This window comes from Chrysemys picta, chromosome 13 (assembly GCF_011386835.1).
Source record: "Chrysemys picta bellii isolate R12L10 chromosome 13, ASM1138683v2, whole genome shotgun sequence".
NCBI classification, from domain to species: domain Eukaryota; kingdom Metazoa; phylum Chordata; order Testudines; family Emydidae; genus Chrysemys; species Chrysemys picta.
Window position 1 is genome coordinate 44,344,415 of NC_088803.1, and position 22,381 is coordinate 44,366,795.

Consider the following 22,381-nt stretch of genomic DNA (forward strand, 5'->3'; position numbering starts at 1 on the left):
ACGTGCTCCTCCCAAGCAATGCACTCAGTCTGGTCCATGCTCTGCTCTGGCCCTGCCCTCCACATCCCGCCCTGCTCAGTGTGGAGCTGACCTGGCCCTGCCTGGCACACTCCCCTTCTCCAGGGCCGGATTAACACAGGGGCTTTAGGGGCTGCAGCCTCGGGCTAAGGGGGCCCCCCCCCGCAAAAATAAATCCATAATATACTGGAGCATCCACAGGGAAAAATTAGCAGGTGCTCCACACCCACCAACAGCCAAGCTCCCCCTCCCTCACAGCGCTTCCCACCCTTAGAACTTTCCTGGAGAGAGAGGGAAGAGCGGGGATGAGGTGTGCTCAGGAGAGGAGGCAGAGAAGAGGCAGGGCAGGGGTGGGGACTTGGGGGAAGAGGGTGGAATGGAGGTGGGGCACCCTCCTGGCAGAGGGGAAGTCGGCACCTATGGCTGGCACATCTCTGCAGCCACTGGTGGGTGGGGGGAGGAGGCTCCACACGCTGCCCCCATTCCCAGCACCATCCCCACAGTTCCCATTGGCCAGGAACCAGGCAATGGGAGCTGTGGGGGCAGCACTTGCGGGCATGGACATGCTGTCCCCACTCCTCCCAGGGACACGCAAACGTGCCAGCAGCTGTCAGCTTCCAGGAGCGGCTTAGGGTTATAGAAGGCAGGGAACCTGCCTGAGCCCTGCTGCGCTGCTGACCAGGAGCCACCTGTGGTAAGCACTTCCTGGCCGGAGCCTGCACTTCGCACCCCCTCCTACACCCCAACCCCCTGCCCCAGGTCAGAATCCCCTCCTGTACCCAAACTCCCTCCCAGCCCCCACACCCTCTCCTGCACCCCAACCCCCTGTCCCAGTTCAGAATCCCCTCCTGCACCCCTCCCAGAGCACACATCCATCACCTTCTCCTGCACCCCAACACTCTGCCCCAGCCTGGAGCCCCCTCCTGCACCCAAACTCCTTCCTGGAAAAAAATTAATACAACAGCTGTTCTAATGTAAGAAGTAGGCTATTTTGAATTAATTTATTTCTATGTTTTAAGACTGAAATATAACCACAGAACAGCTTTATGTTAATTAAAAGGCAAGTTTAGTATAGCGTAAATAGCCCCGATGCCATAATTGTGATAATTTTGTTTTAAATTAGGAAAAAGACTTGTATACTGGGGTCCCCTAAAATCTCATAGTCCTGGGCCCACAGGAGTGTTATCCAGCCCTGGGTTCTCCCTCTATGCAGCGCCCTGGCCCCGCCTTGCATGCTCCCTCTCCTTGCCCCTTGCTGCTGTGCCCTGGCCCTGCCTTGCGCTCCCTCTTCCTGGCGCCCGGCCCTCCCCCACACCCAGCGCTGTGCCCTGGCTGGCCCTGCCTTGCGCGCTCCCTCTCCCTGCTCCGCGAGCACTGCGCCCTAGCCCCGCTCCCCTCCCCTCCCCACCCTGCGCTATGTGCCCCAGCCCCTCTCTGTGCGCTCCACTCCCCTCCCTGCCCTGCGCCCTAGCCCCTCTCTGCACGCTCCCCTCCCTGCCCTGCGCCCCTCTCTGCGCGCTCCCCCTCCCCGCCCTGCGCCCCTCTCTGCGCGCTCCACTCCCCTCCCCGCCCTGCGCCCCTCTCTGCGCGCTCCACTCCCCTCCCCGCCCTGCGCCCCTCTCTGCGCGCTCCCCCTCCCCTCCCCACCCCACCCCGCCCTGCGCCCCTCTCTGCGCGCTCCACTCCCCTCCCCGCCCTGCGCCCTAGCCCCTCTCTGCGCGCTCCACTCCCCTCCCCGCCCTGCGCCCTAGCCCCTCTCTGCGCGCTCCACTCCCCTCCCCGCCCTGCGCCCTAGCCCCTCCCCGAACTGTGCTCTAGCCCTGCCTTGCGCGCTCCCTGCCCTACGTGCTATACCTTGGCCCCGCCCCGCCTTGCTTGCGCGCTCCCCTCCCCGCGCCCTAGCTCCTCCCTGCGCGCTCCTTTCCCCGCCCTGCGCCCTGCCTTCCGCGCTCCCCTCCCCGCCCTGCGCTCTAGCCCTGCCTTGCGCGCTCCTTCTCCCTTGCGCGCTCCCTACCCTACGTGCTGTACCTTGGCCCCGCCCCGCCTCTGCCTTGCTTGCGCGCTCCCCTCCCGGCCCTGCGCGCTGCGCCCTGGCTCCCCTGCCCCGGGCTGGGCCGCTCTGCGCCGCGCGCGGAGGCTGTTTGCTGGGCCGCCTGGAGGGAGACGTCAGCGGCAGCCTCTCTCTGGGCCTCTCCGTGCTGCATTATCCCCGCCCCTTTCCCCGCCCCCACCGCGCCGCCCCGGGTCCCTGTGAGGGGAGCGTGTGCCAGCCGGGAGCCTCCTCGCCGCGCAGCCGCCGCCTGACGCCCCCACCCCGCCTAGAGGCGCCGCCGCTCCCCTCCCGCCCGCCGGTTACCCGCGGCTCGGGGGTTCTTAAACCCGCCGGGCGCGTCGCAGCTACCCGCCCCCTCCCGGTGCCGCCGCCGCCGAGGAACATGGCGAAAGTGGAGCAGGTCCTGAGCCTCGAACCGCAGCACGAGCTGAAATTCAAAGGTGAGGGGTGGCCGCGGGGCTCGGCGGCCGCTGCCAAGGGCTGGGCTCCGGCGGCAGCCATTTTCCGGGGGCTGGCGCTCGGCTCCCGCGGCTCAAATGTCCTTTACAGGCCCTGCCCCGCAGCCCCACCGCTCTGCGGCCCTCCCACCGCTCCCTGGGTGGGGCAGGCGGCCGGTGCCCCGTGGGGGCGCTGGGTGCTTCCGTCTGCCCCTAGGTCTGGATCCCCGACGCTCTGCTCCGGCCTCGCCGCAATCCCTGGGCACCAGACATGCCGGAGCCCTGAAATTGTGAGACCACAAAGGGGGAAGGGGGCAGGGGTGTGAAATGCTTCTTATCTTTCTGTGGGGTGTTTCCTGGGAAGGAGGGGGTGTCTTGTAATTTGTGTGTGTGTTACACATACAATCGTGTGGTGGTGTGTAGTCAGAAGACTCCAGCTTCAGATTTCTCATCTTCCCCCTCCCACTCCAGAGAAGCACTACATTGAAATAGTCTGACCTTCCATGTCGCCTCGGTGTTGTCATTTGTACAGGATGAGAAACAGCCCTTTTATCTTCTTTTTCTGTGTATGATTGCTCTCTGCCTTGAGTTTGTCTCATGGGTGTAATTCAGTATGACATTTATAGATATATAGATATATATATCTTCTTTTATGTGAGCTGTATCCTGACATACTCCTACGGATTAAATAATCTGATTGTGGTCTTAATCACTAGCTCTGGCTGCTGTGATTTTTTTTTTTTTTTTTTTTTTTTTTAGAGTTGTAGTCAAAGAAGAATAAAAATATTTTCAGCTGAGATAGAAGCCACCACCTGGCATAAGTGGATGGTTTTGTGGCTCCTATTTCCTGGAGCAGTTTTACAGCCATCTGAAAGCTGTCAGAATTACATGTAGCTGGACCATCCAGGGCCCTGGAACATGTGGAATGGATTTCAGTTTGTGTATGAAAGAAAATCTGGGATTTCTGGTCTTGAATCTGGCAATATTTTTTTGTTTTTCTTTTCATTATTTTATAAACCTCTAAGACAAACACATTCCTAATAATCTGTTCGGGATTTTATTTGAAAAAAGAACCCTCCTGTGAACAGTTTAACTTTATTTGCTCTTAAATTATTATGTTACAACAGTCCAGTCCATCAAGTTGTAACACAGTCTACTTAGATTACATATCAACATTGATAAAATTCACTTATAGTAGAAGTAGAAATATCTCCCCTTACAAAAATATAACACTAACACTACTGAAGTTTAGAAGAATATTTGCTAAAGATTAAAGTAGTGATTGTTTGATGTTAAAATATTAATTGCACCTTTATTGAAAGCTGTAGTTTAATTTTAAACATGTGGCTAAAATAACATTCCTATATATTTATTTGTTATCTTGATCAATACATATCTCAAAAATAATATGGTAAACAAATATTTAAAAGAACAAAAACAGCAATAAATATGGTATGGAGTGAATGTTTTTATTTTGTTGCAAATTAAGGTAATTGCATGTTGCCAAGGCAACAGTAATGAGTTAAACACAATTTAGAAGTAAACTATTGCAGTATAATATAGTAATGTAAAAATAAAAATAAACATTTTGGCCAATAATTTCCATTCCAAAATTATTTCCATCAGACTTAAAAATCAGCGTCTGAATGTGTGATGGACAAAAGTACTGACCTTTAATCAGCGTTGAGTTGTGAATGAAACAACTCATTATTTGTTGGGGGGCCGGGGTTGTACTTTGTTTCTCTTTCACAAAACACAATCCATTTTAACAACTGTCAAGATCTGCTGAGATAGAGAGATGACCAGTTGTTGATCAAATAATGCACAGCTTCAAGATCAGAGCTGTCAGCATCAGTGAAATTGTCGACTACTCACTAGATTTTTCTTTTACAGCCATATGACAGGAAAAGTAATTTGTAAAGGACAGTGATTTCTATGCTTTGATATACTGTAGCATTATGACAGGGGAAACATACCATGTAAATGTCAAGTGACAATTTTCAGATATTAAATGACTTGATTTAAACTTGTGCTTAAACATCTACGCTACATCAAGACTTATCATAATGTATCTTGGTATGCAAAGATTCAATTATTAGTAATTAATTTTTAGCCAGTTTTCTTAGGGAAAATATAACAGATTTGTTCAGAAAAGCCATATTTGAAGTAATCAGGAAGTTTATTCTGCTCTGGATAGTGCTTATGTGACTTTCTTTTATTGGTGATTACTTATGAATATGTCAGACATTACGTTTTTCAGTTAGGTACCCTTATTTTAGAAGGGATATTTTGCATCATATTAGTAGATAAGAATTGCTGAGAGATTTCAATAGCAGAAGACACTCCATTCCTTTCTATCATTGTGTGCTACCATGGTGCTCTTCCCTGGAAGATCTCTGAGAACTTTGTAGACACTAGTGATGTCAGTGGAGGAGGATTGGAATCTAAGTTTCATAACACACATGTTGGATATGAGAGGTATAAAGATCCCAGCACTGAAATGAGGAGTCTGGTGGCACCTTAAAGACTAACAGATTTATTTGGGCATAAGCTTTTGTGGGTAAAAAACCCACTTCTTCAGATGCATGGAGCCAGTTCATAGTTGAAAACAGTAGTGAAGTCTCCAGCTCTAAAATTATTATACCATTCTGTTACTTAAGAAGACTAGAAAGATGGTTACCACCTTGAAGAATATATCCAGAGGTAGGGAGCGTGCTGAGCTGTAGTATAGTGTTGAGAGAAAGGGCTGGTCCACACTAACCCCCCACTTCGAACTAAGATAGTTCGACTTCAGCTAGGTGAATAACGTAGCTGAAGTCGAACTATCTTAGTTCGAACTTACCGCAGGTCCACACGCGGCAGGCAGGCTCCCCCGTCAACTCCGCGTACTCCTCTCGCGAAGCAGGAGTACCGGCGTCAACGGCGAGCACTTCCGGGATCGATTTATCGCGTCTTGTCTAGACGCGATAAATTGATCCCAGAAGATCGAATACTTACCGCTGGACCTGGAGGTAAGTATAGACAAGAGAGGGGTTGCTGCCAGCTCCTCATTTTCAGGTTGCCTAACACTGTCCATTATAAGAGAGGTTTTTTTATGCCATTTTTGAAAATCTCTTACACCTCCATTGTTTGCAGCAGACCTTTGAAATTCAGCTATGGCGTTAGGTCTTTTATTTGTCCCAGGACATGCTGTTCAGGCATTACTAAAATCTACTCTGTTTGAAGAAATCACCATTCTTTTTCCCTCACTTGCCCTGGCAGGCTGTAAAAATAAGTGAATGTGAACCTCCTAAAGCAGGGGTCGGCAACGTTTGGCACGTGGCTCGCCAGGGTAAGCACCCTGGCGGACCGGACCAGTTTATTTACCTGCTGACCCGGCAGGTTTGGCCGATTGCGGCCCCCACTGGCCGCGGTTCGCCGTCCTGGGCCAGTGGGGGCAGCGGGAAGCCGAAGCCAGCATATCCCTCACCTGCGCCGCTTCTCACCACCCCCATTGGCCCGGGACGGCGAACCGCGGTGAGTGGGGGTGCTTACCCTGGCGAGCCGCGTGCCAAACGTTGCCGACCCCTGTTCTAAAGTCAAGCACCCTCCACTACCAAGGCAGCATCAATGGACAAACCACGTACTAAGCTGGAAACTTAGCTAGAGAGGGAAGAAGAAGGAGAGCAAGAGTGAGAGCAAGACCAGGTTCTCCACTCCCAACCCAGCACATGGTTACAGCAAACCACTCCCTCCACCTCCCCCAGCCCCAACATCACTTGGAGTAGGAGCCTGAACCCCATGTGGAGAAAGAGCCAGTCAGGCTGCCATACCCCCAACCCCTTGTTAACTGCCTTCTGCTGTTGCGGGCCAATGTGTTTAGTCCTGTAGCTCAAGTGGTAGTAGTTTTTGCTGAAGATTCAGAGTTCAAACCCTAATGATGTATGGTGGAGAGAGTTGTTACACACACACACACACACACACACACACACCATACAATTGTAAAAACGAGGAAATTAAATGTAAAAACTGTTTAAAAGAACATTTAGGTTGCAAAGTCAAGCACTTGAAACATTTTGATAGTTTTTAATTACACGATCATACTGTTTTCTCCACAGGACTCCTGCCTCATTGAGTGTACAGTATGGATCCCCAAGGGGACAAAATTAAAATTGTATAGACACCTTATTGAAAAGTAGTCTTAAAGACATGATTGATCTGTTAATGCCAGCAAGTACAATTTCATTAGGAAGCAACCATTTTAGGACTTAGCTTATTTTAAATATAATTGTAATGCTGTTGCTTCCTGTCCAGGTTGGGGGGGATGTAAGGAAGTGTTCTTTAATAAAATACAGTAGAGTCAGAGAAGTTGCTAAGATAAAATGGCCTGGATTGAGCAGATAAGATGTCTTGCATCAGCTTTCTTAGAGGCTAGCCCACAGGTAGGCCCTGAGTTGTGAATCAGCAGTGTGCTGTGGTGCTCCCCAGTTGGCAAATAGCAATACTGCCAAATGCTTGAGTTTAACAACTTGGAAGACAGACCAATAAGAATTACTTGTAATTGGAAATGCTGTTTCCTGTTCCCAGTGCACAAGCACCCGCTTCTGCATATATGTTTTACAACTCCATATAACTTCATTTTCTGAAAAGAGCAGAAAAATAACCTTGGAATGAGGTGTACCCTTTATTTTTCCTGTTTAATCAAGATCACTGCTTTGGCATTGGCTTGAGGCTTGGTAGTGTTTTTTGCAAGCTATCATCTGTCATTGGTTCAGATTTACCCTAAATCTCTTGAACCTGAAAGTGGATGTCTGATGCTTATGGTAGTTCGTGATCTAGGTTTCTCAGTCTGGTTGCTTGTGGTCATCTTAGTCTACTTCACGCAGTTCATCAGCATAATTGACTCCATCACTATCCGTCTCAGCAGAGAGGCTAAGGACTGAATAGATCATGGAGATGAAACTATCCTGTCTCCTCTACATGTGGTTTCTATACTCCAAAGTTCTAAGCATGCTATTGTTAAGGGTTCTTAGGTAAGAACAATGCACATTTCTGAAATGTTACATCTGTTTTGTGGCTAAATGGGGATTTCCTGTGTTGTCACTGGAATGGGCACTGATCTGTGTACACAGAAATCATTTAAAAAATCTTCTTAAAATTGCCCTTTAGATATGAATAAAGAACACAATTGAAAATGCATACAGTGCTTTCTTTAAACTCTTAGAAACGATGAGCCTTTCTGGATTCATGCATAATGGCAGTCTGTACTAGGATTTCTCTACTCCCATCTATTTGAAGACTACTGTATGAATAGCTATCCACTACTCTGTTGGAAAACTTATCAGTTCACATTTCACTTTAATTATGTAACTGATTGTTAATCAAAGTAAGTGGTTTTGTACTCTCTCAGCAAAACATTAATTTCTTCCTGCTCATTTGGGTTTGATTATAAAAACCTAATACAGTATCAAAAGAACAGCTAAACTTCCTAAATTTATACAAATCTCAACACACAACCCAAATACGAAACAAAATTAATCATTTTCCTAGCAACACTTAAATATTTGTAGTTTGTTACAGTAGCTCTTTTTGCAATGCAAATAAAATCAATAACTTATTCTAACTGTGCTAAATGTTCTTTACGGTAGAGCAGACATGCTGTGTACCTCCTTGAATTATACTGATTTTAAGTGCATCATTAGTATTATCTTTATAATTACCCGATCACTTTTCATCAGTTGTAACTTCATGGAAAATTAGCATCACTTTAAAAAAAAAAAAAAGATAAAGTAAGTTATAGTTCATGGCAATCATTATATCCCCCAACAGGCCTTCAACTTTTCATCTTTTGAAAGTGATTTTTTTTGTCTATCTGTTTCATATATTATGGATATGTTAGTAACAACCCCATAGGTGAGGTTGAGTGTGTGTCGATATAGAGACTAGTTAGCACAGTTTTACCATTTTGAGTCCGCTGTCTCTTGCTGTATCTTTTATGACTCCATGATCTAAGATTGGATTATGAGTTGTTTTTCAAAGCAGTCTAAGAGATGTAGCCACATCTTGTATTAATTTTCATTGAAGATATATCTAAATCCCCTAGACTATTTGGAAAATCTTAATCAGGGTCTGTTTTCATTGCATACTTGAAAACTAAGCCATTATGGCTTGTGTTAGGGACCGTAGAATCATGCTGTACTGTACGGTTCCTTAGGAACTGCTGCTGAAATATTTCCCTTATGGGAAGGGGAAACAGTTAGTGGTATATGGCACCTTTATACTAATTTTACTGCATCTGCTCTAGGGGTAGTTGTATTGGTGTAATTATATCGGGGTTGGGAAATCACTTTCCTAACCGAAGTAGACCGGTTAAACTGTGAATCAGGCAAACTTGCTGTACCTAATTTGTCTAAAGAGCACTAGTATTTAAACCGAAGTGCTTGTAAAAGTCCTAAAATGGATTGGTACAGCTTGGTTTATTTGCCTTCTCAGTTACTATGGATTAAATCGTGGAGCCCTCCATAGGGCAGAAGTCCCACTAACTTCAATAGGAATTTTGTTTGCATAGGGACTGCAAGATTTAGCCTTATCGCATCTAAACACTAGTAAAATGTTAGACTTCATACTCAGAACCATTAGTCAAAGGGGATCATAACTAGAGGCATTCTAAATATTTGTGCACAAAATTATCATAGTTCTTTGGATTATGTTGAATTCTTCAGAATCTATTTTTTTTAATAGTAATTTTAGGCCTTCTAGTTACGAAGTAGTGGTTTATTTTCCTCTGTAAATCAGTACATTTCTGTCTCATTTTGCAGCTATATGAATTAAAGACATATCATGTGTCGTCATGTGAACTCTTGATTCATATAAATTGATTGTTTACATAAGGATATAAAGCCAAATTCTACATGCAGAATTTTGCTCCAAATTATCATTTTAATGGTAATAAAACTTAGTGTAAACACTTGCTTTGAATAACTGAAGATGTAATATTGGTCTGCTGAGTTTCTCTTCGTTTTGAGGCGCCTGTAATCTCATGGAAGACTGCAATGGAAAGTACATCTCTTAATAACCATTTTAAAAAGATGTAGGCATTGCTTCAGTCAAGTCTAATGAGCATTTTAAGTGTTAATTTAATTTTGCAGAAAACTAGGTAATATGCAGGTTCATCTCAGTATTTGTGTGGGTTTTTTTTTTTGTTTTTTGTTTGGGGAGGGCTGGTAGTATTGCTTCTAAATGTAGCTTTTCGCCAAGCTGGAGACAATGCAGGAATCAAATGACCCTTGCTAATTATGTCCACATCTTACTGTAACACTCATTTTCTAATACCTCATTACCATATCAGTCTTATTAGCTCACTGCAGGGAGAAAACACAAGTATTGAAAGAACCTGGCCAGTTAGTACAATAACACAGCCTTTTACTTTTTTGTCAATGCAGTTGGTTGTTTTTGAACGCTTTATTGGATTAGGTTTTAAGCAGTTTTGTTGTGTCATAACTGTTGGCCAGGACTAATTTTATCTGTTGTTTATAGAGAAACAGGATGCTTCATAGAGAAACTACCCTAACCCCTACTGTAAGCCAAATTCTGTTGTCTCTAATTAAGCACAACTCCCATTGACATAAATGGGCATTTTTGCTAGATTAAGGACCTCTGTATTAGGCCTTTCTTTTTTAGTGAAGAATGAACTCCAGCACTGTAGAACATTCTCATTGCTAGTACCACTTCTTTGAGACCTTTCTTTCCTTCATCTCTCTCCACTGAGTGCCAGTGACAGAACACAGCCTGCTGCATATGTGCATCAGTACATAAGCACAATTATCCAATTTAAGGGCAAGGCTTAAAATAAGACTCTACAGCCTTGTTTTTTTTCCCCTCAACATTTGTTCAATATACAAAACTATAGGCACTGCTTTACATGCCAAGGTGGACATTTCTTGTGTGCATAAGGGACATAGGATTTTTTTTCTAATGTGACTGGACTAATTGTTGAGTTTGAAAACTTGGCCTGTTAGGCAGCCTTTTATAGAAAGGGGTTTATGTAATAAATCTGCAACAGCTGTCTTGCTTTTGCTGCCGCTCAAAATGTTCTCCCTGTGTGACAGAGCATGACTGCTTCCATATTTAATTAAAAATGGGTTTAAGACTGGATAGGAAAGAAGTGACTGAGGTTTTATGCTAACAAAAAATCATGCTCCACCATACAAAGCTCAGTAAGTTTCTCCTGTCATCAATTATGTCAAAATATTGCTTTCTCCAAACACCTTTTCTAATATTTCAGAAACTGGCTCTGCTGCTTCCTGCAGTACTTTATCTCATATTATAGTAACTACTCTATGAAAACAATCTCTTTACTAAATGCCAGAGTTCTTCTTTGAGCTGTAAACAAAGTCCCTCTTACCATGGTGCTATGGATTAAAGATGCTGTGCTTCTGAACAATTTAATCTTGCTTTCTTGTTCAGTTTCCACAGTAGGGGGTAGGGAATTAGGGAAGGAGAGGTGGGATATGCTTGTATGCCTGGTGATCCAACAGTTATTTACAATGCAATTTGTAAGATTCTGTAAGTGTGGGACCTACAATGGGGGGGAATCTTGTCTTCTGCAAATAGTTTTAAGACCTAACACGAGTCACTTGAGCTCACTGAAAGCGTGATTATCCCAGAGTCATATTAACTGGCTACACAACTCAGGAAAATGAAGGCTTTATAAAATGTCTTTTTGCTTCTTATTTATACCATGTGACTTTATACCATTTTTCCAAATGTTTGTTCTGCTAAAGTTGAGCATGCCTTATTTTCTCTGTTTTACACTCCCATCTATTCCCAGTTGTGGGCATAAGAAGCAATAATAAAGTAAGAGAGCTTGTATGCAAACAATCGATTAACTTGAATTATATTGGGAGAAAAACTTTAATTTTATAACCATAGTGAGGCTATAGGTACCTGCACTTACAGTACCAATTACAAACTAAACTAGATTCTGATCACTGCAGACATAACCCTGCACTCCTGACTCATGCAGAAATTCAAATTACCTCTATGGGAGTTGCTTTTGTATAAGGACTGCAGAATGCTTTCCACCTCACTATCTTGAATTTTGTGCTGTGATTCCTCTGAAAAATAATTGTAGGTTTTTCTCTGGCTCTATTAGGCTCTCTGGTTACTCCTGAATGCTGTTTGTTTTTTGTTTTTGTGTTTTCCATCACATCCTGAAAACATCACTAATAATCCAGCTCTCTAAGAGTTCAACAGCAGAGCCATAGCTTCCACTGCTTGCAGAGCACAGGATTGATCTCCATTTTTAGGTCCTGAATATATTAATAGCAGAAGTTATTTTATAATCTACTTGATGTGCAGCCAGTTTGTGTGTACCCTGAAACCTTTAATTTTACATCCACTGTTACTTTTATTCAGGTACTTAAAATTATACATAAATTGCATCTTTGAATCTCTTCCAATTCAGTAACAACCTTGTAGATATAAATTACATGTATAATGTATATGAACGCATACAATTTGACTTGTGTATATAGAAAATTAGTACATTAGAACTAGATAATGAGAAGAAAATTATTCTCCATTTATTCTAAAGCCGTCATGTTAATTATGATGTTGCTGTTTGTTACAGTGGCCATACATTTGAAAGGGTCTTTATGGAATAAATAGACAAGGGTTATAGCAGAATGATAATACACATTCCTTTAAATTACCATGTTGCTGTAACCTTTGTCCAATTACTGTTCATAGTAGCTGCTACTCTTCCTCCCTCCCCCCAATATTTAATACATTCAGTGTTCTGAAATAGAGATATCTGGGTAGATGGGGCTTGCATGGCTAGAAAAAATTACTTCAGAGGAAATAGAAGAAGAAAATATGCCCACCAAACCATGAAATTTACTCTTTGGGGAATTTTGTGCATATGTGGACACGCAGAATTAATCTGTCCTGCATAATCTTGTATTTTCCCACATAAAATACACTTTGCCCAAGAAGTGCTGCAGTTTTGCCTTTTCTGGTGGGCAAAAGGCAGAACTGCAGTACCTCTGTTTCAGAAAGGGTTTTTTTTTGCGGGGGAGAAGAGGGGAAGAGGGAATTCTGCAGCACTGAGCATAGAATTCTCAGGAGTAGAAGTTCATTACAGTACCCTGCCCACGAAGCCAGGTTAGGACAGAGTAGGGCACACAGGGGCTCCTGGGGGGAGGGGTGTCACAGACTGGAGTTTAGAATGGCTAGTTGGGGGGCACTGGGGCATGGGCTCAGGAGCTAGTGGGGTGACTAGGGATGTGGGAGGGGGGCTGCAGAGACCCATGGGGGTGAGGGGGGTGCAGGGACAGGGGCAGATGTATCTGAATGGGGGAGGCTTGGGGTCAGCCAGGGTCTGTATGAGGGAGGCTTTCCAACTCCCTAACAATCGCACCCCTTGCCCCTTCCCGCTCTCCCCCCCCCCAAAAAAAAACCCTGCTCCCACCCACACCCAGCACCCTCCATGTTCACCCCTAGGCTCCTTCCCTCTCCATCAGCTCCTCCGTTACCCCTGACTTCCCCAAGCCTTTGCACTGCTTCTGACAGGTGGAGGAAATATAGTTCTGTATTATAATTTAAATGAATGATTCAAAGTTCTGTATTATGCATAGTAAGGAATCTATTCATTTTAAAAAAAAAAAAACAGATTCTTTTTTTTTTTTGTGATCCGTATTGTTACAGACATACTTGCTGACAGATATTTTGAAATAAATTACCAAAATAATTTACTGGCATGATTATATTGTGGTGTTTTGATAAAATATGCAGAATTTTCAAAGACCGTGTGTAGAATTTTTAATTTTTTGGTGCAGAATTCCCCCAGGAGTAACACTAATACCACTAAGGCTTTTAGAAAACAACTCCTGAAATACAATTTTTTGGTGCTCTAAGTCTTGTGCTGATTTCAGTGTACAGATAGCAGCATGAACAGTGCCTTTGCAGGCTTCTCCAGCCTTTGTGCTTCTCTTTGCTGTTGGAAGGACTACTTCCATACATAAGGGTGTGCTTAATTCTCCATAGCCATTCAGTCTTTGATCACTGAGACTTAACAAGGTTGTGTGGTGTGTTTTGAGATGCAGGTATTTGAAATAGGACTGAGAACACAAACGTATTTCAGAGCTACCGAACATTTTTAGCAACTACGGCATTGAGTCAGTACTGAAAGTCACATGTCCATAGCCCAGGATTGGCACATCTCTAAGAAATCTTAGAAGTTGTGTTGGTGAGGTGGAGAATAGCTGCAAGATGGAGCAAGTAACAAGTTGACAGAACTGTAAAGAAGATTAGATAGCAAATGAAATTGCAGAAACAGTTGTCTAAACAGAATTTTACAAGCAGATAGGAAAAAAAACTATTTGTCACACAGCAAATTCTCTATTGGACTGAAGCTTCTAGAAACTTTTTTTTTAAATTGCATATACTATCAACATTATACCTTATGTGGATATGAGCTCCATCCCAACATCACCACTCCACCCAGACTAAACAAATAGGGCTTGATTTTTAAGTCCTAAGAATCTGGAACTCCAGTGAAAGTTGAGTTCTGAGCATGTCTGGGGAAAAACAGGTCCATAACACCTTTAATATGATCTTCACTATCTGTGCCCTATGAACGTTGTACGGTATGTCAATCTCTTAGAACAGTGGTTCTCAACCAGTGGGCCCTGGACCCCTGGGGGGGGGCGTGAGCAGGCTTCAGGGGGTCTGCCATACAGGGCTGGCATTAGACTTGCTGGGGCCTAGGGCAGAAAGCCTAAGCCCCACCGCCTGGGGCTGAAGCCCAGGGGCTCCAAGCCTCACTACCCAGGGCTAAAGCCAAACCCTGAGCAAATTAGCTTTTCAGGGCCCCCTGTGGCATGGGGCCCCTGGCAATTGCCCTGCTTATTACCCCCTATGCTGGTCCTGGCTTTTATATGCAGAAAAACCGTTGTGACACAGGTGGGCCATGGAGTTTTTGTAGCCTGTTGTGGAGGGAGGGTAAGGGGGGGGGGGGCTCAGAAGATTCATCCTATTTCATCTTGCTGTAAAGGCTTTTTTTAAATACTTTTGGATGAAAAATACTATGTTTTCTGTAAATACCATTTTCTTTTCAAGTATAGGTAGAGTATTGGGAAGTTGTGTGGGAGGTTTTTTCTGTTCAAGTTGAATTCTGCTGAACCAGATCTTTGTGAAGTATCTATTTCCAGTGGTAGTACATACCTTTTCAAAGGTAGTAAAAGAACTGCCTAGCCATAGCATGAATTGGGAGGAGAAAGCAAGGTAGCAAAGATGTGAAAAGAATAAATCAGAGGTGAATAGGTCAGAAGTGGGTGATGCAGGCATACAGATCTGCCTACTTTTTAAAAAATTAATCTTCAAATTCAGAATAGGAGTGCTGCTTTCAACCAAGTACTTCTGAAATATGTGTATCTATATAATACAGATACTCTCAGCTTCTCATTCCTCAACTACTTTGATTTAAAAAGTTGCTGATGCTTGCTTAATTACAAATGTCTACAGGGCCACATGATAATGATTAAAATGTGGAATGTAGTGCTTTTAAAACACTCATCTTCACAAGATTCCCTGTGATTAGCTAAATATTATACTAACTTTTACAGGTGGAGAAATTTTAAGGGCCCAAACCTGCTCCTGTTTAAATTGGTGTCAACTCCCATTGATTTTAATCACAAGGCCAAGTCCTTAAGTGAACTATCTAAGGGCAGGTCTACACTACGGTGGGGATCGACGCTCTGAGATCGATCCATCAGGCTCGATTTAGCAGGTCTAGTAAAGCCCCGCCAAATCGACTGCAGATCGCTCTCCAGTCGATCCCTGTACTCTACCCCGAAGAGAAGAGTAAGGTAAGTCAACGGAAGATTTTTCTCTTGTCGACCCCTCTTCCCCCCCCCCCCCCCGGTGTAGACCCTGCGGTAACTAGACCTAAGGTATGTCAACTCCAGCTACGTTATTCACGTAGTTGGAGTTGCGTAGCGTAGGTCAGTTTACCATGGTAGTGTAGACATAGCCTAAGGATAGACAGCAAGACCGTGGTAGAGCTTTGATTGGAACTCAGGACTTCCTGACTCCCTGCCATGTACTTGTTTTTCAAGACCACGCTGTCTCACTTGACATTTCAGCTTGTTTCATTTTAAAGCTTATTCTTAAAGGACATAATAAACTTGAAATCTAATCAAATCTTAAAAGAAAAAAAAATAAAGTAACAAATGCTATACCTGTCACTGAGCCCTCGAGTCAATCTTTGTGGTTTTACAATCAACCGTTTTTCTTTAAAATATCTGTATTTTCTCCCTTATTTCTGTGAGAAGATGCACACAAACTAAAAGAGGGAAAGGAGTATACAAGGGAAAGAGAGTAACTGACTCCAAGATCTGTGAAATGCATAGTAAACAAACAGAAAATAGGCTTTACCTAGTCTTCCAGTCAAATTAATCATAGGTGTTACTGTTATTTATAACAGATTTTAAAATATTCAGATAGAAGTGTGATTGTGTTTTATTTTGTGTTTTTTTTTTTTTCCCCTTTAAGTTGAGGCTGTCCCTGTAAAACTGTAATGGGAGGATAACTCAAGCTGCTGTGGTCATACTTCTGTTTATAGCTCAAGTAGAACTAGCTCCTGTATTACCTGAATTGGAAAGTTCACCTCCCAGTTGCAATGTAGACCTACCGTAAGTGAGAAGTTTCACTGACTGCAAGGACATGAGTAGTCCCATTTTTGAAGTTAGACATGTGCTTAAGTACCTTGTTGAATCAGGGCTAGAGAACAGAAGTGATTAAAGATATTAGTATGGGGTATGTGTACACTTTGAGTTGGCGGTGTGATTCTCAGCTTGAGGAGATACCCTGGATCAAGCTAATGCACTAAAAATAATGCCGCTGTAGCAACATGAGTACGAGAAGGAGTTAACTGCCCTGAGACAATAGATACATCCTTGGGGCGGCTAGCCCCTCCCACCACTTGTGCTGCCACAGCTACACTATTTTTAGCACACTAGTTTGATGGCTATCACATCCCCAGCTCAAAGTGTAGGCATACCCTATATGTGAGGATTGTTTGCTTTTTTTCCCCCAGTGTAAGGGGCCTTGACTAGGATACAAATAATTTCATAAAGGGCACACAAATAGAAGCCGTCCGAGTGAAATGACAATGTGGTAATATATTTGCCATGATAATTGGCGATGGAATAGCACATGTACTATTGGGCAAACTGATATTAGCCCATAGCTCGCTATCATGAATCTGTGTGCTGCATTTGTAAGGTAACGAGTCTTTATTAAATGTTAAATAGTTGACATAATACTCTTGACTTAATTCTCAACTACTATTTCTTATTGAAATGATCATCTTACAAATTGTAAAACGCTACAATGTAGAATGACACTTTTAGATAAGATTGATATAGCATTGGTGTTTCAATAGGAAATGGAGCGTGGCAAATTGTGAAATAGTGCAGTGATCTTCAAATGTGAAGGGTTGCATGCATAGCTTCTGGGTGGAAAGCCACAGAAACAGTTTGAAAATAACTGGTGGGAAAAATATGTTGGAGTACATATGAAAGTCAGATATTTCCTGTCCTTGGTAATATACGCTTATGACCTCTGAGATACAAACTAGGTGGTACTGGGTTTTTTAACATTGCTAGATACTGCATGCAAATACCAGTTGCCTGTTTGCATTAATACAAATCAACTCTTTTCTAACTGGCTGAAGAAGTTCAAAAGACCCCATGAGAACATTCCAAACTTTTCACCACCAAATTCAGCTTGTTACATCCTTCCTTTTAGATAGCTTGCATGACAACCCCATGTCAGATTATGTACAGACAGATTCTCCATTTCCTATAACTCCCCCCCCCCTTTTTTTTTTTTTTCTTCATGGTGTTTAAAGAACAGAAAAAAGTTTCCTAGCTTTAGAAATAAATTTCATTTAAGAGGGGGAAACTTTCTGTGAGTATACTTAGAGTTGCTGGGTATAATCTAATTTTTCTGGAAATAATGCCAGTAACCATGAATGTTTGTTGTTGTTTGTCTGAATCTTTCGATAAACTAGGCCAGATTTTTAGTAGAACTCAATTTTCAGTAGCTCCCATCTAGGCACTACAGAGTCTGTCTTCCCTGCAGTGTTGACTCAGGCTCTTATTACATCGTTGCTCCTAGCCTGGCTCCTGTTCACACACACTCTCTCTCACACACACTCTCTCTCACACACACTCTCTCTCACACACACTCTCTCTCACACACACTCTCTCTCACACACACACCCCTACCTATCTTGCTGGGAAAAAAAATCTCTGAGAGGCTTACTGCAGCACTAATGGGACAATCCCCAGAAGTCCTAGAGATACATGAGTGAGTGCAGCACCAGTGTGGATGCAATTAAGTAGACACATTCAAGTCTGGTTTTGCAGTGTGGCTGCTTGCAGCCTGGCTAGTCAAACATAGGTGCCAGTTGCCCAAGTTTAACTCTGCAGTAAAGTCATAACCTGAATGGCCAGATTTTCAGAAGTGCTCAGCACCCAGAAATTTCTGTTTTAGAGCAGTAAACAGTACCTTTCCCCACCATTAAGATTGATCTTGAAAATCTGCCTACTTTACTGAGGTGCCTAAGTGAGTGCTGAGCTCCTTTGAAAATTTGTCCCCAAAATCTATTTCAGAATTGTTCCATTGCTCCTAATTATAGCCCCTTGTCTCTGACTGTTTTCAAAGTGGGGGTTGGAATCATGGACTCTATTCCAATGTGGAAGGCTGAGGGAATTTAGTGGTTACACCTTTGGACCACCATGGTGCCACATGACTGAGTAGAGCCAGAACTTGGTGCATTGAGGGACTGCTTCATGTCATGAAACGTGTGTTCCTAAATTCGACTGGCTTCCCCTTTTGCTGCCATCTTGCATAGCAAATACACGTCTAACGTGCTGTTCACAGTGCACGCAGAACTGATGCTATATTGACGTTGGAGGGTGTGTGTTGTTTTCTTTTTAAACTATTTGCATCAAGGACATTGGCTTTAAGCCTGTAGAATTTGTACAACTTTATCATACATCACCTTAAAAGACCAATTTTGTAGGAGGAGGGAAAGCGAGCCTATCATTCAATCTGTGAATTATTTCAAGCTGAAAGTGCTGTGGTTTGGAACAAGTCCCATCTTCCCGAAGTAGCAACAGTTATATAAAGGAACGTAACATTTTTTAAAAAGTGCTAAAACAAATGATCACTTTTGAATCCAGTTGAAAATCTATTTAGCCTCCTTTTTTGAGAGTTTCTTATTTTACAGTTCAAAATATGAAGAAAATTTGCATACTTCAGTGTTAAATGTTCATGTCCACTTGGCTTTTATTTTCTAGGATTTTTGGTAATTCCCTCCGATGATTATGCACCAAGTTGTTTCTTGTTTTATAGCCTTTGTCAGAAGCCAGTTAATCTAAACGTTGTTTTCACTTCTATAATTGTCTTGCTCCATTAATATGAAGAACAGAGAAATGAGTGCAGTAGCACACTGCTGGCCATCCAAATATTAGCTAATCTATAGCACTGATCCAATTAGAAATCCCAGGTGTCTCCTTTGAATAACATGCTTTCACTGGGACACCCCAGTTGAATCTTGTACTAACCACTCTTATAACTCTGCCTTTCCTTTTAATATGTGCAGTATTCGCTTTTTTTGTCAATTAGACAGCTTTAAGGTTTCTTAATGGTTGACTTTCCTTCTAAAACAAACTTTCTCCTCCATACAGCCTAGAATAAAGTGGGTCAAACTCTCTGCTCTCAGTTATATCTATGAACATACAAAATAACTCTGATTTCCATATTTACTTCACAATTACAACAGTGTAAGATAGCGGAATTCAGCTGCTAAGTTTGCGTGATGTACCAATTATGCTTCCTTGTAGCTTATTAGTCATTAAAGGCAAAGCACAACTATTGATATGCGTTCAAGAATAATATGGGTCAGATTTTCAGAGCCTCAACCCATCCTCAGTTGTGCATGCACAGTTAACCATAGATGCTGCTAATGGAAGCTGAATATCTAACTGTATGATTTGTAGATACAAATTTAAAGTCTGTCTAAACTCAAAGTTTAGAGTATTTTTAATTTAATTTAAAATCTTCTTTGCTGTGTTCTGCAGGTCCTTTCACAGATGTTGTCACTACAAACCTGAAACTTGGTAATCCTACAGACAGAAATGTGTGCTTCAAAGTGAAAACTACAGCACCACGCAGATACTGTGTAAGGCCTAACAGTGGAATTATTGATGCAGGAACATCAATTAATGTTTCTGGTAAGTCATTCAAAATGGCTTGTTTTGTAGTTGAAGCTGGACTCATCAAATCAGTGATTTTTTTCAGAGCACTGTGTGAACTTAATATATACACCTCTACCCCGATATAACGCTGTCCTTGGGAGCCAAAAAATCTTACCGTGTTATAGGTGAAACTGTGTTATATCAAACTTGCTTTGATCCGCCGGAGTGCACAGCCCCGCCTCCCTCCCGGAGCACTACTTTACCATGTTATCGGGTCGCGTTATATCTGGGTAGAGGTGTACTGGGAAAGTGGAGAGACAAGCAGGAGAGCATGATTTCTTATTTATTTTATCTCCATGAAAAACCAACTGTTTCATAAACCTCTACTTATTGCAGGTGGCATAATTTTTCAATCTTTTATATTTTAAAGCAAAAACAAATCAGTGTAAACAATGCAAATTACTTTCAGAATGCACTTGTTTTGGACTCCCTGAAAATGCAAGTTGTGCTTTGGCAGTAAAAAAAAACTTTAAAAAATAAGACTTTGTGAGGGGGAAAGGGTAATGGATTTATTCACTTGTCTGTTTATTGGGAAGTGATAGCTGAATTTTTAACTTGTATAAATCCGCAGAAGTTTGGTAACTGAATTATAGCAATCCTAAAAAGACAAAGCAGACTGGTATACTGTAAGTTTACGCAGCTGAATATATTTCCCACTGAAATTGGAGGGTTTTGTAACTATTTAATTATACCACTGCAACCCCGAGAAAAATTTGGCCCTGCAAGATAAATGTGTTTAACTTTAAATTACATCTCTGTGACTATTTTGCTAATGTTTGCAGATTTATTGGAACAGTCAGATAATATTCCATAAACCCAGGGTAATAATAGTAGTGGAGAATTTGACTTAATCTCTCTTTCAGTTTTGTGGATTTCACACTGATTATTGCTCCTTTTTTGAAGCTTTTATACTTTAAGAGGGGCATAATTGTACCAGTCTTTTAGAATTCAATGGCAGTTTCATTCCTGGAATGAGGAATATGTGGCTATGACTTAGCAATAAAATATTAACCCTATTTATACATGATAGTATAATCTTCAATGCTTATAAAAATATATGGAAATACTTATTGAATCAGTTCTACTAAGTCAGTTTTTAGTGACTATTTATTTTAAATAAGCTTTAAAACTACGTGCATGGGTTTTTCATGCAATTTTTTTTATATCTGAGTTTTATATGCATTGACTCAGAATTGCATGTCCTAATTGTAATGGCTGAAAATTGGGTAGTTAAATTCCAAGTTTTTTCAAGTGATTACATGTATATTCCACCTCAGGGGTGGGTGGGTGTGGGTGTGTGCGCGTGCCAAGTGCACAGTTGTCGGAGATTTATCCCTCAGTGGGACCTGTCAGGGCGGCACATGCACCATCGTCTATCTTGTGCCACCACGCAAAGGTATAAAGGACAGAGTTGCCGTGACTCCTCTCAGTTCCTTCTTATTGCCCTTAACAGTTGTTGGAAAGTGTCTTGCTGTGGCAAGTTTTTTTTTTTTCTCATTTGTGTAGTGTTTTAGTAGTTTAGACTGTTTGTTATAGACCTAAGTTTTTCTTTAAAGTGTTTTTGAACACTTTTTGGTTCCTGTTGCTGGGTACTTTGGACACCGGGTTTCAAGCCTTGCAATTCTTGCAAGAAACTGATGCCAGTGAGCGACCTGCCGGTTGCCTGAGGTGTCTCAGGGAGTCTCATGTCAGGAATCTGTGTTAAATGCTCAGAATCTGAGCATTTGAGATCCCTGGCACCAAAGTCCAGGAAGCTTCTGGGCAAGAACACAAGAGTGCACTCAAGGCCAAGGTACTCTCCAAGCAGTCATCTGCTTAAGAGACCATCAGCTCCAGTGCTGGTCCCATGGAGACTAGCCCCTGAAGTGGCTCCATTTAGTTCAGTGGTGTGGGAGACTATCCTGGTACTGTCTATCCTGGAGGCTTATGCGGCAGCATGGTATAAGAACAGCCATACTGGGTCATACCAGTGGTCCATCTAGCCCAGTATCCTGTCTTCTGACAGTGGCCAATGCCAAGTGCTTCAGAGGTAATGAACAGAACAGGTAATCAAGTGATCCATCCCCTGTCATCCATGCCCAACTTCTGGTAAACAGAGGCTAGGGACACTCAGAGCATGGTGTTGCATGGATCTGGTGAGTCTCGGAGCACTGGCTTCGCTGGCTAGTCAGGATACTTCTCACTCAGTACTGGCACCTGCTGTAACTGTGTCATCCCAGCGTGCAGTATCGTGAGTTCCTCTGGTTTGCTGCATCCCTCTGTGTGGTGCCAACCATGATCTCACTGGGACTGCCATCTCCAGGCTCCAGACATCAATCTGTGGCATCGATGGCAACAGTCCTCCCTCCTTGGTCAGAAGTTGACTCCAACCTGTCACAGCTGTGCCATGAACATCATTATTCCCTTTCCACTACCTACCATCCTCAGTATACCCTGGAGGCTCTTGGCCCTCAAGCAGAGACCTGTGTCTGGGAAGAAATTGGGTTCTGGGGCCTTATCCATGGCCATTTGGACCCCTTGGGGGTTTCCACCTGCCTCCAAATAGTCTGTTGGGAGAAGCCTGT

The 22,381-nt window shown here is 43.0% G+C and overlaps 1 protein-coding gene across 2 annotated transcripts in view; it reads left to right on the top strand.

Annotated features, from left to right (window-relative positions):
* Positions 1-1,980: 1,980 nt before the first annotated feature.
* The window catches only part of VAPB (VAMP associated protein B and C), a 43,585-nt gene continuing 23,184 nt past the window's right edge, over positions 1,981-22,381 (top strand). Inside the window, exons 1-2 of one of the 2 annotated variants that reach the window (XM_065566063.1) lie at positions 1,981-2,511; positions 19,641-19,793. In XM_065566063.1, coding sequence (XP_065422135.1) covers positions 2,454-2,511; positions 19,641-19,793 — 211 coding nt within the window. In that variant the 5' untranslated portion in view covers positions 1,981-2,453. The remainder of the gene's footprint in view (positions 2,512-19,640; positions 19,794-22,381) is intronic. The other variant, XM_005305820.5, reaches the window with a different exon arrangement.